This window comes from Syngnathus typhle, linkage group LG6, assembly GCF_033458585.1.
Source record: "Syngnathus typhle isolate RoL2023-S1 ecotype Sweden linkage group LG6, RoL_Styp_1.0, whole genome shotgun sequence".
NCBI lineage: Eukaryota > Metazoa > Chordata > Actinopteri > Syngnathiformes > Syngnathidae > Syngnathus > Syngnathus typhle.
The window spans coordinates 8742844-8757366 of NC_083743.1; the positions used below are offsets into that span (position 1 = coordinate 8742844).

Below are 14523 nucleotides of genomic sequence, written 5' to 3' on the forward strand. Positions count from 1 at the left end.
ACAAAAGTAAAAAGGTTTGTGATGTGATGTTACAGTGTATATTGGCAGTTTAAGTGAGATAATTATCAAATTGCATTGTTTGGGGAAAAATACGCTCATATAGAAATATGATCAAATTAGTGTCATAGTTTAGCCACTTCAAAACTCTTATTTTTCCCTCAGGCGTAATTCTCAGGCTTGCGGCATGGCCATTTAATGTTGCTTGCTAAAGCAAATCTTGTGCATAAACCTCTACAATTTTTGCTAAACTTGACCATTTCATTTATGCATTAACTTGAACTGCTATCCTTGACTTTTAATTTGAAAATGGATTGTCAATTTGTTGTGATGAGGTCATTATTTATATCGTTTTATGGCCCTCTGTGGGAAACCCTAACTACACCACTGACTTAAAAGAATAATACAAAAAAATATTTGGAGTCACTAATGTTAACACCTTTCATCACATTTATTCCACAAATGAACTAAGTCATCCATTTGCCGCCCATCCCAAGTATATCATTGTTCATTGAAAGTCAAGCTCTCAGACTCAACAAAACAGCAAAAAAAGAAAAGAAACAAATGACAGTATTTTGCTTCGTGAAAGCATCTTTTATAACAGTGTCAGATTAGTTTGAGTTTCTGTTTGTGCTGCATCATTAGAAATTCAGAATACACGTTTTTCCTCGTGTCTCTTGAAAGTTGTTTGGAGGGGAAAGAACTCAAAAAAAGCACTTTTAATTACATAGAAAATATTTCCCATTGTTAGAATGATATACATTGTAACATATGCTTCTTGACCCCTTCCTATTTACAGAAATATTTTTGCCACTGTAAGTCACAGATGAGTATTGCGATGGCCTTTTCGCAAGTTAGAATCCTGGTGCTTTGTAATGGAGACAAAGATTGGCTTCAAACATCGAAGGGGAACATTTCAAGGCTGACAAACATGTAGCAGAAAAACAAAAACATTTAACAATAGCCCACGTCATTAACTATATAATTAGACAATGAAGAAATAAGTTCACGTTTGACGCTGAAGCTCGGCCAAGAAATTCTTCACCTGGCACAAATAGCCCTGACTTGTAAAAGCGACACAATGACAGATACACACTCAAAAGTTGAGATCTGAACTTTCCGAGGCATTCTACCATTAAAACAGTCACACTTCACTCACCCTGACCTCAAAAGCCTCAGCCAGCTCAAACCTCAGGAAATAAATTAACAAGAGACGAGGGAATTTACATTTTCACTCAGGCAGACATTTCATATTGCACATGAAAAAGGCAGATGTTTCAGATGAGCTTACATGGTATGGAACAATTTAAAAGAAAACTCGAGTGGGAGGAAAAAAAAAACTGTTAACACATGTAATATATGCCCTTTGAAAACATCTTAGTAGAAAACTCTAACCAGGGCAGTCAACTCATACCACACACACACATACTGCCCATGACACATGAGACAAACAGTACATGCACACACCCTGATTGGATTATTCTATACTTTCCTCCACCCCGCTGGCATTATCGGTAACATGTCATCTCTAATGCGTTGAAAAGACTGCACTAGCTTAATTGGAATCTCTCTTTCCCTCCTACCCACACAGTCACAATTTTATGCACTCATTTGGTCATGAACTCTCTTCCATCCATCCACGCACGCACACACACACACACGCACGCAGCCCACATACAGTGTTCTCCATTACAGATAGTTATGTTGTGTAACTCAGTGGTTGGCTTCACAAAAGCTGCAGCATTTCCTATTTAAAACAAGGTAAAAGTGGTGCAACATTTAACACAGAACTCCCAACATTTCTAAATGAGGTACAATCTGAGAGCTGGAAAAAAAAAAAAAACTTTTCCTTTGGGAATAATTTCATCGATGGCTACATCTCTGATTCCTTTTTTTTTTTTTTTTTCTCAACCTCACTGACAACACTTGACCAGTAATAACAGCCAAATGATGACTTGATATTTGAAACCAAAACAGGTGAAATGACAACTGTCTTTACAAAGGTTATTTCACAAATCTACATTGTCTTGAGTGTGGTGGTCCTTCAGTCAGCACACTGATAGTCAAGCTATGCCTATAACAAATACACAATAATAAACAGGCTGTTATGTTTCAGTTGGTATATATTAAAAGCTCTAAGAAAGGCAGCAAAGATGCACAATAAGGCAGATCCATATGACACACTTGGTGGAGCACACTCAGCATGGCTCATTTACACGACAGGTGGGATGGATCGTTTAAAGGGCTTTATCATCTATATTGATTTTGGGAGGATAGTACGAAAAAAGTTGGCAAGTGATGGTGAAGACATTATTAAATAAATTGTGGTAGTGTTTGAATTTCATTTTTTTTTTTTGGTACTATGACGTAGTCAGGGTGTGATTGTCAACCTGTTTTGCCCAAAGGCTTGAGAAGTCAAAGCAAATTGCCCTTGTGGATTTTTGTGGCAATGTAGGAATGAAATGCTCTATTGTTTAATTCTAACTATTCAATACAAAAATATTCCTATTAAATGGAAACATAGACTGCGTTGTCATTTTGAATAAATTAATAGTGACGTAAAAAAAACAAACTTCACAAGCATTCTTAAATTGATGGCAGTCGCTTGTGTGCGAACGACGCTCAGTGATTCAAATCAATATCCACCATCATGGAACATGACACTCAAATAATAAGCACTTTGTTTGCATGACAACATATCCCCCCCGAAGGTTTCTGTAAAGACATACGTTCATGTGTGTCATTGTGTTTGTACAATCTTAATCAGGATGAGTACTGCACGTATGAACTTGTAAAACATCTCCTTCAAGTTGTCACCGCACCGACTTTTGCGCTCAAGAACTGACCACATGAGCAACATGAAGCATGTGATCACCAAAAACCACTTCAGACGTTTCAGATCGATCGTCTCATTGGATTTTTTTTTTTAGAAATGTTGTTCTGTCCGTCCTGCATGGCTGCTAAGCTTCAAAGTGACCGACCTCCTCCCTCTCAGGCCACTAAAAGCTGTCCTCAGCCTCTTTATTGGACCACAAAAAACAACTTCATGACCCTGAAGATGGGCTACTAGTGTCACTGTCCGTGCCCCCCTTCACAATCGTCAAGGCAGCCGTTAAGGCAGAGGTGGTCGCTCCCGAAAGCGCCCTGGGACTGCAGTAGCTCATATTCCTGGTCCAAGAAGTCTAGGCTGTTGTTGCTAGGCAACCCCCGGATGGTGAACTTGTGGGACACTTTGGTCCACTGCTCTCGATTCGCCGCCACTCTTTCGTAGAGCTCAGTGGCCCCAGGAAGTAGTTCAGACAGCAGCCTAATGGAACACAATGAATGAAAGAAGTCATTTTTAGAGGTAACTGAGGCGTTTTCATTGGTATTTTTTTGGAGTAACCGGGACAGATTGGACTTTGGAGAATCTATAGTACAATTTAACTAAGTATCTAGAGCGGGCAAACAAGCATTAAGTACACCTGCACAATATTTTCAGATGCAATACAAGAGTGCAACCAAAAAGTCCACCTTTACAAGAATAATTCTTGGTTTTGCTAATTTTTGACAACTCTACCATCTTCTGCTCTCATCACCCACAGATTTTGGAGAAGAAAAAAAAAGCCCTCGTTGTAAAAATCAAGACTAAATAATGATACATATTTTTAATTAAAAGGAGTAAAAGTTAAGTCGAGCCAGAAATAATTACTCCTAAATAAAACTACAGGGACCAAGTATTGGTATTTTGTTACTTCTCACCACTGTGTTCACCTCCATTAAAGCGGCAAAATATGAATCAGCTTAAAGTATGATACAGTGCATCATTATGAGTTTTATAGTGTCTACAAAGCATCTTATTTAAATATCTTCAGTATTGGATGTCATTGACCTGTGCAGGTTTATGTACTGCGCAGACATTGTAGCCATAAAGTGTGGGGCCACCTGCTATAAACATATTTGGCCAGTAGAGGGCAACACAGTTTAAAAACAAAACCCAGCCGATCATCACTGATATTGCTTCATGTGGGGGCAGATGGTGGCTGCATAATCAGCCAAATGAATCTGAGCCAAAAAAGCTCTTTCGTTTAGACAAATATGAGTCCAACATTTATTCTCCTTTTCAGTCCTTTCTGCCAAGCTTTGAGAAAATTATCTAGATATTTGGCAATAAACGCTCCACTGTGTTCACATTTTACTTTGGCTCTTGCTTGGTACTGGGGACCGAGATGCTGTTTTACATAATTACACACATGGCTTTTTTCCCCACTGATCTCCTGGTATATTAACTAGAAATGCCTATTTGTACATGGCCAGAATGCAACTCACTTGATGACTTCTGGATTTGCTAATGCATTCAGACAAGTATGCAGGTGGAAGGAGAATTATAGTCTAGTTCGAGCTCGTGAAAAAATAGTCCACTTTCTTGAATTTATTAAAAAGTTTGTTTTGGAGGAGATTCCAAAGTTCAAAAATGTGAAAGAGTGTGTGAGAGTTTTGTTTGGTACGCACTTGTAAATGGGCATGGCGATGTGCTCCATGAAGCTGATCTGTAGTTCTGGGATGTATGCTTTTTCTCTGTCCATCATCTCACTGGGCCTGTTCCCCATGGCTTTTTCCTACACACACAGCCAAGATTTATTGTGTTCAGCCTGGAGACAACTTGATAAAGATGTTAAATTGGTTATTTAACAGTGTCCGGGCACATACCAGATCTCCTTGAGAGAAGAATTCTTTATAGATAAGTTCCTGTAGATAACACAGAGTGACGTGTCATTGTTCATTCAGCATACTTTCGGTACGAGATACATCATTGCTTTTCTTTTAAAACATTTTTTTTCTTTAACTAAAGAGTTACCAGGGTACAAATTATTTATTTTATCTATGTTTTAGAATCAGTCCATGTTGATTTTAAGATGGAAGTCCAAAGTGACAAAAAGTCACATTAAAAAAAAAAAAGGATGCATTTTCCATGTTTGGCACTTCTGGTTTAAGTGGTGTCATGGCAATACAATAAAGTACTGTAATAAAAAACAACAATATTTTAGATCTTTTTGGATTCAGTCAGGGATTTGGTGTTGAAAAGGGGACAGAGAAAGATTAAACCTAATCCTTCATGCATTGCCATCCCTTGAAATAAAGCACTACATGCTGGTACACAACTAAGCAGTTGATAATCTCTATTTTGTCAGAAATGATTTAGTGTTGCTGTGTAATCACTTGGGATGTGTACATTTTAAGGAATGTTGATAACACCTTAAACCAATGTGCTAGCAACACCTGCTGTCCACACCTTTGTACTGCAGGTAACTTTTGTATAATTAGTTCCATGTCATTAAAATGAATTTTAGTGACAAACTTTGCTTGACATCAACATGTTACATACATCACAAAATAGAAAGAAACACTGACAGCAATCTTGCGAGTGGTTTTCCAGCCCTTGGTTTGGTCTGACAGGTCACATGATGTCATCAGCAGGCACAGCAGCAAGGAGTGGTGGGTACTGCTTTTAGGATCATAGCCATCTAAAGCCATCGATGCACAAACGCACAGTCCCCATATTATTTCAAAGGTAACATTTCAATGCAATGCAATCAATTTCTAAAATTTCCAACTCCAAAAAAGGAAGAAAAAAACTATATTGCTGGACGCGAGTCCATGACTGACAGGCGGGCACTCAACATTTTGACTGCTTGGAAATTGGCTCCATTTTGTAGACATTCAACCAGGATGACTTTTAATTGATTGCATTCACTGTGAAGTTACACACCACCGGTCAAGAGGTAATAGCCAATTATAGAATGCAAAACTACAGTAAGTTACTGCTTGCGCAAGCTCAAGTAGCAATTTGCTGGAACGGTAAAGGTTCTCACTTTGTTGTATTAATATTTCTTCTACACTATATCCAGTTATAAAGTGTTTTTTGCAGTAATTCAGGCACTGTTATTTGAGCTAAATAGGCTCACACTGACAATTAATTAATTAAAGGTAAAATAATAATTGATGATGTCACATCCCCCACCATCTGGTACCCACCATCAGCCATCTTCTGTAAGTCTCTAAATATGCGAAGGTGATGAGCCAGGTCTGTAGCCAGAATGATTTCCCTCATCAAGTCGAGCATGCGCTGGTAATCCTAAAATCAGCACAATACGACACACCAAGTTAATAACAGTGAACACAGATAAATGTAAATATTATTTTTAGATGGCACCTTTCTGGAGAACTTCTCAAAAATGTTACAGCCTTGAGTATTCAGAATGGCAATGGCCTGTGCAAAATGATGTCTCTGTGGAAAAAAAAAGACAAATAAATAACTTTTTGACCACTAGGTGACGCAAAATACACAATGACAGAAAAACTCCGTTTTCAATTGAGCTTTGGAATTACTTTCCCCATTACAAATAATGAAAAGTGTCAAAATAATAAATTACAATAACAATTTTAAGCAACATTTTATCACGGTTCACTGTCAAGTAAGTGTATAAAGACCCAATCCAAGTAACTATCAACAGTTAGAGAAGATGTTTTGGCTCATCTTCTGTTCATTTATATTCGGAATTGTTGTTTCAATTCTCCTCAAGATCTTAGAACCAATTCTAAGGCTTGACTGTACGCAAAGCAATAGGCTAATACTATATGGCATTCACAACATGCCTCCGTCTCACACATTCCTGCTGTGCCTTTACCTCCATCACAGATCCCTCTGAGCTGTAGAGAGCAGCCAGCACAGATTGCTGAAAATAGAGACAGTCAACAAATGAAACACAGTCTTTCATGGCATATGTTGCATTGATTTAAAAGCAACAAGAGCCCCCCCAGCCCTCAAGCCATAAGCCTTTCATTGGTGAGCCGCTTTTACGATGAATCTTGAAATAGCAAGAGAATGGGGGGGGGGGGGGGGGTTACATGATGAGGATGGAACACACGAACATGCTTGCAATCGCAATGACAGTTTTGTGTCTCATGGAGGTGAGACACAATCCCATAGGGCATCATTGACAAACACTTCTTGTCTCTACTCCTACTCATAACCCACAAGTAGAGATGCATTACAAAACTTCATTCTATGACGCACGCTCAGGAAGTGTACTCCTTTTAACCATCAGTGTGCGTCATCGCATCGACTATTCTAGATTCATGTTCTCACCGAGGCCACTTGGAATGAATTGTTGGTCCCGCGATGATCCAGGTCATGGCAGAGACAGGAGACAAAGAGAGCTAAAATCTCTATATCCCTATAAATGAAAGCAGAGGAAATGGATTTCAGAACAGGCAACAAGTGGCGTCACAGGGACTGGGGACTCACTCGAGGTAGTTGGACAGCCCAAGGTTTTTGTAGAGCAGGTAGCAGAAGTGGGAGACAGAGAATGCGTGCATCCAATTGTGGTAGGGGGGGTCCCTGTAACCTTTCTTGACCATTAAACAAAACCTATAAAATGGAATAAAACAAGGATTCAGAATAGCCAGTGTTAGATATTCCTCTTCATCTAGGATTAGACAAAAAGATGAAAACCACATTTGCAGTGCTTCATAATTATAAGCTTATACTGGTAGTCTTCAACTTATGAACGTTCGTAGATACAAACAAAGCACTAGCAGAGCCCCCCAAGACCCCGAGGTCCAGATAACTGGAGTTTCGGGATTTCGTTTCCTATATTTCTACTCAGCTGCTGTAGGGAACATGCATCGAAGGTTTATCAGCGTTTTCTGAAGAATGTTTTGGTTTTGTAACACGTTATTTTTGTTTTGCAGACCCCCTGAGGTATCATTACTCTACTGTGTGAAAATGTAATTCATTTTATTTTTATTTAATTTATGTGTAATCAGGATCTACTTTGTATAATCTAATTAATTTAATACTTTAAATATTATTTATAATTATATATATCCTATTTAAATATGATACAAATATGATCTATTTTCATTTAATAAAATCAATCTAAATCTATTTGATAAAATTAATCTAAATCGAATTAATTTGATACTTTGAATGTTTGTTTTAATTGAATAAGATTTAATTTCAAAACAAAAAGTCTTGACCTACAATTCGACTCATCGCCTCCCAGAACCCATTATGTTCCTAAATTGAAGACTACCTATAGCTGCAAATGTAAGGCTGAGAATATCCAACCTGGCAAGAGTCTGCCTGTCGATCTTGTACGTGTTGATGAAACCCATGTCTTCAAACATGCTGAGGACACACTGCAGACACACACGGCAAAATCATTTTCGATACAATCAATCATTCCTTCTATTTGTTCCATACATCTTCCCTCATATTGCTTTTCTTACCATCGGTGTGGTCTCATCAGGCAGCGAGCGCGGCGTGTAGGTGAACTCAGCAAAGCAAGGATGGATCTTCTTTACCGGCTCAATTCCGACGACCAGCAGTTTACACACCTCGTCCTCTGAAAGCTGTAGCATACACACACTGAATGATGTTGTGTAAAAAAGCACCAAGGTTCAAAACAGTGGCCTTCTGTGTGAGAGTGAGCGCCATGCAATTTAAGTTTACCTTCATATGGTACTTCATCATTTCATTGGCCAGGTGAGATCTGAACTGTGCTTCATGGACCTTCTTGTACAGCAACGACTATGGGCACAGCAAATTGTTACGTAAATTCCATCTTTCACAAGGCCCCCACATTTGCACTTTATCCTTCCTATAAAATCAGTGTGTGGAGTGAAAAATGCATTTGACCTCTCACAATCTCAGATGTATTTTCTAGTGAAATGAAAAAATAAATTCATTGCTCAAGAGCGGCAGGTAATCTTTCATATTGAGGACATCCAAATGACCCTCTTTTTATTTTTCTTCCCCGCATTCAAGTAATGCCTTTAGGATTCAGCCTTCTCTACCTTCAAGTGCCAAAAGTAATAGAAATGCACATTATTTTAATGACCTAATCCACCTTTGCAGATCCATGGTCATTGTGTAAAACTTCTAAACCGGAGGCCGATTACATTTCAATGTAGTCCTTATCACGATTAACTGTTGATGAATGATGCAACTTGCTCCTGTTTAAATGTTAAATGAACTGCCTGGAGGGCAAATATTTTTCAAATTAAAAATCCTACAGTTAGACAAACTATCAAACACCTGCAGTCATTATAAATCATACAATGGAAGAATTTTGAATATCAAGGCGAACCTACTGAACTTATTCTACAATATTTATAACATCACTGATGGGTGCTTTTATCATTACGACTGAACCTTAAAGTCATTCAAGTCCATTTCAATAAATTAGTTGTTCAAATAAAAAAAACCCCTCTAATTCTTAATTTGTTTCTCATGTAGGCTTTATGTGATAATCTTTACTATCGCAAACACTGTCTTCAACATAATCTTTGTCAGTTCCATCAGATTGAGTTTAATGGGTGTGCAGCAGTCCCACAAAGCCTCTGCACTACAACATAAAAACTGCTTGCTTCTATCACATCCTGGAATGTCTTCAAATTTCCCCGGAGACCTCCATTGGCGCTCTACTCTGACTTTACTCGACTCAGCATTTCCCTCCGAGCTGATTCTGGCTTATCAGACAATATCGATATTCTCCGGTGCATTCAGCAAGGTACTAATTTACAGCCATGATCAAGGTGAAGCTGTAAATACTACCAAAATATTTCTTTGACAACCCAATCAATCAGAGGATATGAGCAATTTGAAATCAGATAAATCCAAATTCCTAGTAACAGTTCAGTAAATATGTGAGAGAAGAGACTTACATGGGCAATGCTAATACCACAGTAGATGGAAAAAGCCGTGGCCAAATCCTCATCAAAGCGGTTGAACCACGGCCCGTTCATTTTATTCACCAACTCAGCAACCCCGATCACCTCTGAGGAATATTAAGGAGGATTACAAATAGAGGAAAGTCAGATCATCAACATGCATGAGCAAAGGTGAGCAGGATGGTTACTAATGAAGGAAGAATATGAGAGTGACAAAAAAAAGAAAGCAACACGGTTGGGAAACTGCACACGCACAAAAATCCTGTCAAAAGTCTCTCTAGAAGATTCGAAATGATAACGTACAATTGACATTATTTTTCGTTGTTGATTCCTGGAGGTGTTCTAGTCCGTTACAATATTCATACTTATTTTTACATTTTCACCCGCATCTAAAAAAATCATGAATTCCAACTCTGGATAAAATATTCAAATCTACAAGACAGCTCTAGGTTTTCTACCTGGACTGACATGAGGCAGATGCTAACAGAAAAACTATTCTGTCAGCATGGGAAAAAAAATGTAACCTTTCCAAAGTATGTGCAGAACTATCCTGGGACGCAGTTTCTTTTTTTTATGAAGAGAATCCCAAATCACAGCTCACCATCGTTCTCATCTTTGATGGGGAAGCAGAGGATGTTGCGAGTCCTGAAACCGGTACTGTCGTCCACACCACGATAGAAAAGAGGATGGGAGTAGGCGTCCTTAATGTTCAGGATTTGACCTGTGGTCGCCACATGGCCTGCAATACCCTGATCTGCTGGGATACGGAATTCCTTCTGCAGGGAAAGCATACATGAAACCTTGTGTTACATTTAATCCATAGTTCTTTCTTAACCATTCAAATCTGGCACTGTCAACAAACAAAATCAAAGCAATTGAACAAGGGTGTGTAGACTTATATTCATAAAACACATTTGACTTAGTTGTTTCAAATGTTGACGTTACATTCGATGCATGTCAATGTGCCCATAAGAATAACAACTAAACTAGGCTAGGTCATCAAACTGCAAAAACAAATTATACATTGACTTTGCGTTGGAACACGGCAGCAGATTGTTAAAAACATACCTCTTCATCACTAACCACACCACCGTCAAACACTTTGGCCACTAACTCGTGGCTATGGCGATCCAGCAAGAACACCGAACAGCTGAAAAGACACACAGAGAAAAGTTCAGAGAAGGGCAAAGCCGCCAAAATGCCATTTATTCCATTTCATCTCAGGTCATTTTGAGCCCTCATTAAACGAGGCAAGATAGCATTTTGCAAAAAGGGATGAAGACATTCACACTGTTCCCCCCCGCACGCTGACTTACATCTCTGCATCGCTGAGGTTCCTGGCCTCCACTATAATTTCCTGTAAGAGCACTGACACATCATCTGAAAGTATAAAGGAGAGGCAGGATGAGAGGAAATAAAAATAAAACGGGAGGGAAATTACAGCAATTAAAGGACTAGATAAATAATGGGAGATAGAAGCACGAGTAACGGTGATTCATTTATTCGAGCTGATAAGCTTTTTTGTTAACAACGCTCGATGCCAAGAGGTGCCATTTGTTTCACAGATTGATCGAATCCGCTGTCGCAGCAATCGTGATGGCTGAGCAAAGACTAATTGTACTGTTTAAGACACTTGAAATATCTGAAGCCTTCACTTTTAATGCGCTTGTAATTTTATGGCTGCGGGTGTAATCACCTTTAGCATCTTTAATATTTTTCTCCACTACATGCACCATGTGTTTCATTTGGCACTCTTTTATATGTGTCAGACATTCATTTGAAATGTTCTGCAATGTCCCGTGTCATGAAATACAGACAGGAATGCAGAGCAGCATCATACCCAAGTGTGTGAAGAGATTTTTGGCCACTTGCAAGAGTGCCTATGTGGAGAAAAAATATACAGAAAAAGCTCTTTAGATTGAATGTGTATTAATGCATACAAATAGGATTGGTGTTTGTGCATGGGCATATTACCTGGCACTCTACTTTCAGTTTCTGTTCCTTCTGGAAGGCCAAAGTTGAGGTGAGGACCGTTGAAGTGTAGCAGAAACAGTGTTGGATGGCGTGCTCGTCCGCCTCCGTGTGTCTGTGGGCAACGTGTGGACTCGGTTCTTACGTGAACATTTACGACAAGCCAACGAAGAGGATAAATAGCTCTCAATGAAAAACACGTGTCCTCTCGAAACATAATCCTCCGTTTTTCTACACCGCCACAGAGGTATGATTATTTGTGTGCAACCTACTTCGTCGCATATTTCAATAGTTTACATCAGTTTAGTTTACAATCCATATCCAATTAAGTCACAGTCTTAAACAGGCAAAAAAAAAAAGATTTGCTAACAGATTCTGACCTCTGAGATAATTGCCTGCAGTTGTCTCTTCTTGTCTAGAGAGGGCAGTGGCACATTATTGGGCAAATGTAAATTGTGAAGAATAGCCTCGAGGCTTTCTTGCCCTTAGCTGAGCCTTGTGGGAAACCTGCGAAGGAGGCATGAATCATATCCAACCTAGAACATGCCTCGGAACAAGTGAAATGAAGTTCACTCCCATAATAGAAGCTGATCTATGATTGACGTGCGATAGAGCACAAGGCGGTGGTCTTGAGTTCCTCCCCCTCTTTCTTTCTCTCCTTTAAGCATACACTGCATCTTGTTTCTTTCTTCCCGCTAGAGAAAATAGCCTTGAAGTACATGGTACGAATTTGAAGGCCAGGCAGCTTTGCTTCCAAAGAACAGACACACCGAGTCCTTGTTCCACAAAGGAAATGGCAGACAAAGAGCTCACCGAACGTACAGTATAGCAGCACACGCTGAGGCGTTTTCTCTAAGGCTCTTTGTAATTTGAAAAATTCTTAAGCAAGATTGGTCTGCGACACCAATCACATTAGAAAGGCTAATAGAACTGCTACAAAATGACATTTAAACCTTGTAAGCTCTCTGCATATAAATGATTAAAATTCAATTTCAAACACCATCTTCATCCCACTCTGCAGTTGTGCCTCAAACAAAATTATGTTTGTGTTGACTACATGTACACTCCAAAAACAGGACTACCAAAATATGTTTATTCATTCCTCCTTTGTCTCAGGGAATTTCAATCTAAATTTAACACTTAAAAGAGGAAGAATGCCTGACTTTGGTGGAGGCAGAGTAAGTTCTCACTCAATGTGAATGTAAATGCTTGTCTGTTTTTAGATGTGCCCTGCAACTGACTGTCAAGGGTGTAGTCCGGCTTTCGTCTGGCGTCGGTCCACCTCCCCATGACCTTGAACACGATAAGCGGTATAAAACACGTAATGATGTAATGAGGGAGTGAAAGAAGATTCGACACTTCCACAATCCTGCAGCTGTTACAATAGTAATAAGGTACCAAGAAATTAAAGGACATTATTTTTGTCCCATCTAATGCTGGCTGCAGAGTGAGTGTGTTTCTAAAAAGCACCATACACATGTGTGTGTATGTCTCGTTAGTGAATTTGCAGTTAGAAGAACAGATACCGAAGACTCCGATATAGGTGACGGATATATCCGGCACATGGGGAGAGGTCAGATTCCTGCCAATTACACGTCGGCACACAAGTAGGGAGCTGACATATCGCCCAGCTTGATACGATCTATTCATGTGGGCTGTGCAGTGCATCCTGCTGGTTTGGGGGGGATTCATTGAAACAGCAGTGAAAACATCAAGTGAACGAATGGTTGGTCTGTTTGCCATCAGAGTAAGGGTGAAAATACGGAAGAATTTTAAAATGGAACATTTTTCATGTAGATTTTGTTGAATGTTTGGGAATTTAAAAGGAATGGGATAAAGTGCAGGAGGGGAATTTACATACAGAATTAATACATAAATATTCTGCTGCAAAAATATATTTTTTTTACAGCTTGTGCAATTAATAAATAAGGAAAATGAGCCCACACTCACTGTGCATGCTTCTAGCCAAATCTGGTTTAATTACTGTCCTATTCAAATAAATTGGGATAATTCACAAAACTGCATAAATTTGAATCCCTAAGAATGCCAATTTTGATTCAGCCACTAACATACCTCTGTCCACCCTGCTTGTTGAAGGCGCACGCCAGAGCCACCACTTGGCCCGTAGCCCTGCTCACAACGGGGACGCACAGCATGGAGGAGATCTCACAGGCCAACATACTGGACAGCTGCCTACGCTCCTCCTGAGGGATTTTGACCAGAGTGCACACAGAATGAACATGCAAAACTGATAGACAGTTGGAAAGAGATTATTTTCCTTACAGCACTGATGTCTTGAAGCGTAATTGGCTTCTTCTTCTCGACAACCTGACCGAAACGTCCAAACATCAGCTATAAACAGAAGGGGAAAATAAGTCATGTGAAAGGTCTGCTATTTGATTCAAACAAATCGGCATTAAGTGACAAAAAGGTGGGTTGTCAAAATGACAAATTCAACCTAAGCTTGCTCAATAGAAATCTGAAGTCGATCCGCAACTCAAAATTAACTGCAGCTTTAGCCAATCCAGGTCCAATTGTGTAATATTTTCTGTATACACACATCACTCACTGACAAACATGATTGCTGGCCTCACCGGGAAACTGATCTCCTCCTCCAAAACTTTGTCTCCGACTACCTAAAGGTCAGAGGATATCACATAATTTTAAAAGTAATCAATAAATGTTTCAAATTAATCACAAGCTGTTGACATTTCATATTCCTTTTGTGAATGTACCTGGCAAAAAAGCTGGTGGTTGTCCTCAGACACTAACAGCAGACAACAACATTGTGACCGAGTCTGCTGCTGCAGCTATGTAGACACAAACACACATGAGAAA

General features: G+C 39.3%; 1 protein-coding gene across 4 annotated transcripts in view; it reads right to left on the reverse strand.

The window, feature by feature from the left end:
- Positions 1-427: 427 nt before the first annotated feature.
- Positions 428-14523, reverse strand: part of LOC133155336 (cGMP-dependent 3',5'-cyclic phosphodiesterase) — a 96837-nt gene continuing 82741 nt past the window's right edge. For 3 of the 4 annotated variants that reach the window (XM_061280560.1, XM_061280563.1, XM_061280562.1), the window contains 22 exons: positions 14421-14495; positions 14280-14321; positions 13969-14037; positions 13759-13889; positions 11689-11800; positions 11555-11594; positions 11031-11094; positions 10783-10864; positions 10316-10490; positions 9709-9821; positions 8495-8572; positions 8272-8394; positions 8111-8181; positions 7286-7408; positions 7127-7214; positions 6666-6713; positions 6191-6265; positions 6013-6112; positions 5389-5501; positions 4687-4725; positions 4489-4595; positions 428-3304 (listed from right to left, as the gene is read on the reverse strand). In XM_061280560.1, coding sequence (XP_061136544.1) covers positions 3070-3304; positions 4489-4595; positions 4687-4725; positions 5389-5501; positions 6013-6112; positions 6191-6265; positions 6666-6713; positions 7127-7214; positions 7286-7408; positions 8111-8181; positions 8272-8394; positions 8495-8572; positions 9709-9821; positions 10316-10490; positions 10783-10864; positions 11031-11094; positions 11555-11594; positions 11689-11800; positions 13759-13889; positions 13969-14037; positions 14280-14321; positions 14421-14495 — 2103 coding nt within the window. In that variant the 3' untranslated portion in view covers positions 428-3069. Of the gene's footprint in view, positions 3305-4488; positions 4596-4686; positions 4726-5362; positions 5502-6012; positions 6113-6190; positions 6266-6665; positions 6714-7126; positions 7215-7285; positions 7409-8110; positions 8182-8271; positions 8395-8494; positions 8573-9708; positions 9822-10315; positions 10491-10782; positions 10865-11030; positions 11095-11554; positions 11595-11688; positions 11801-13758; positions 13890-13968; positions 14038-14279; positions 14322-14420; positions 14496-14523 lie in introns of all 4 variants that reach the window. The other variant, XR_009714658.1, reaches the window with a different exon arrangement.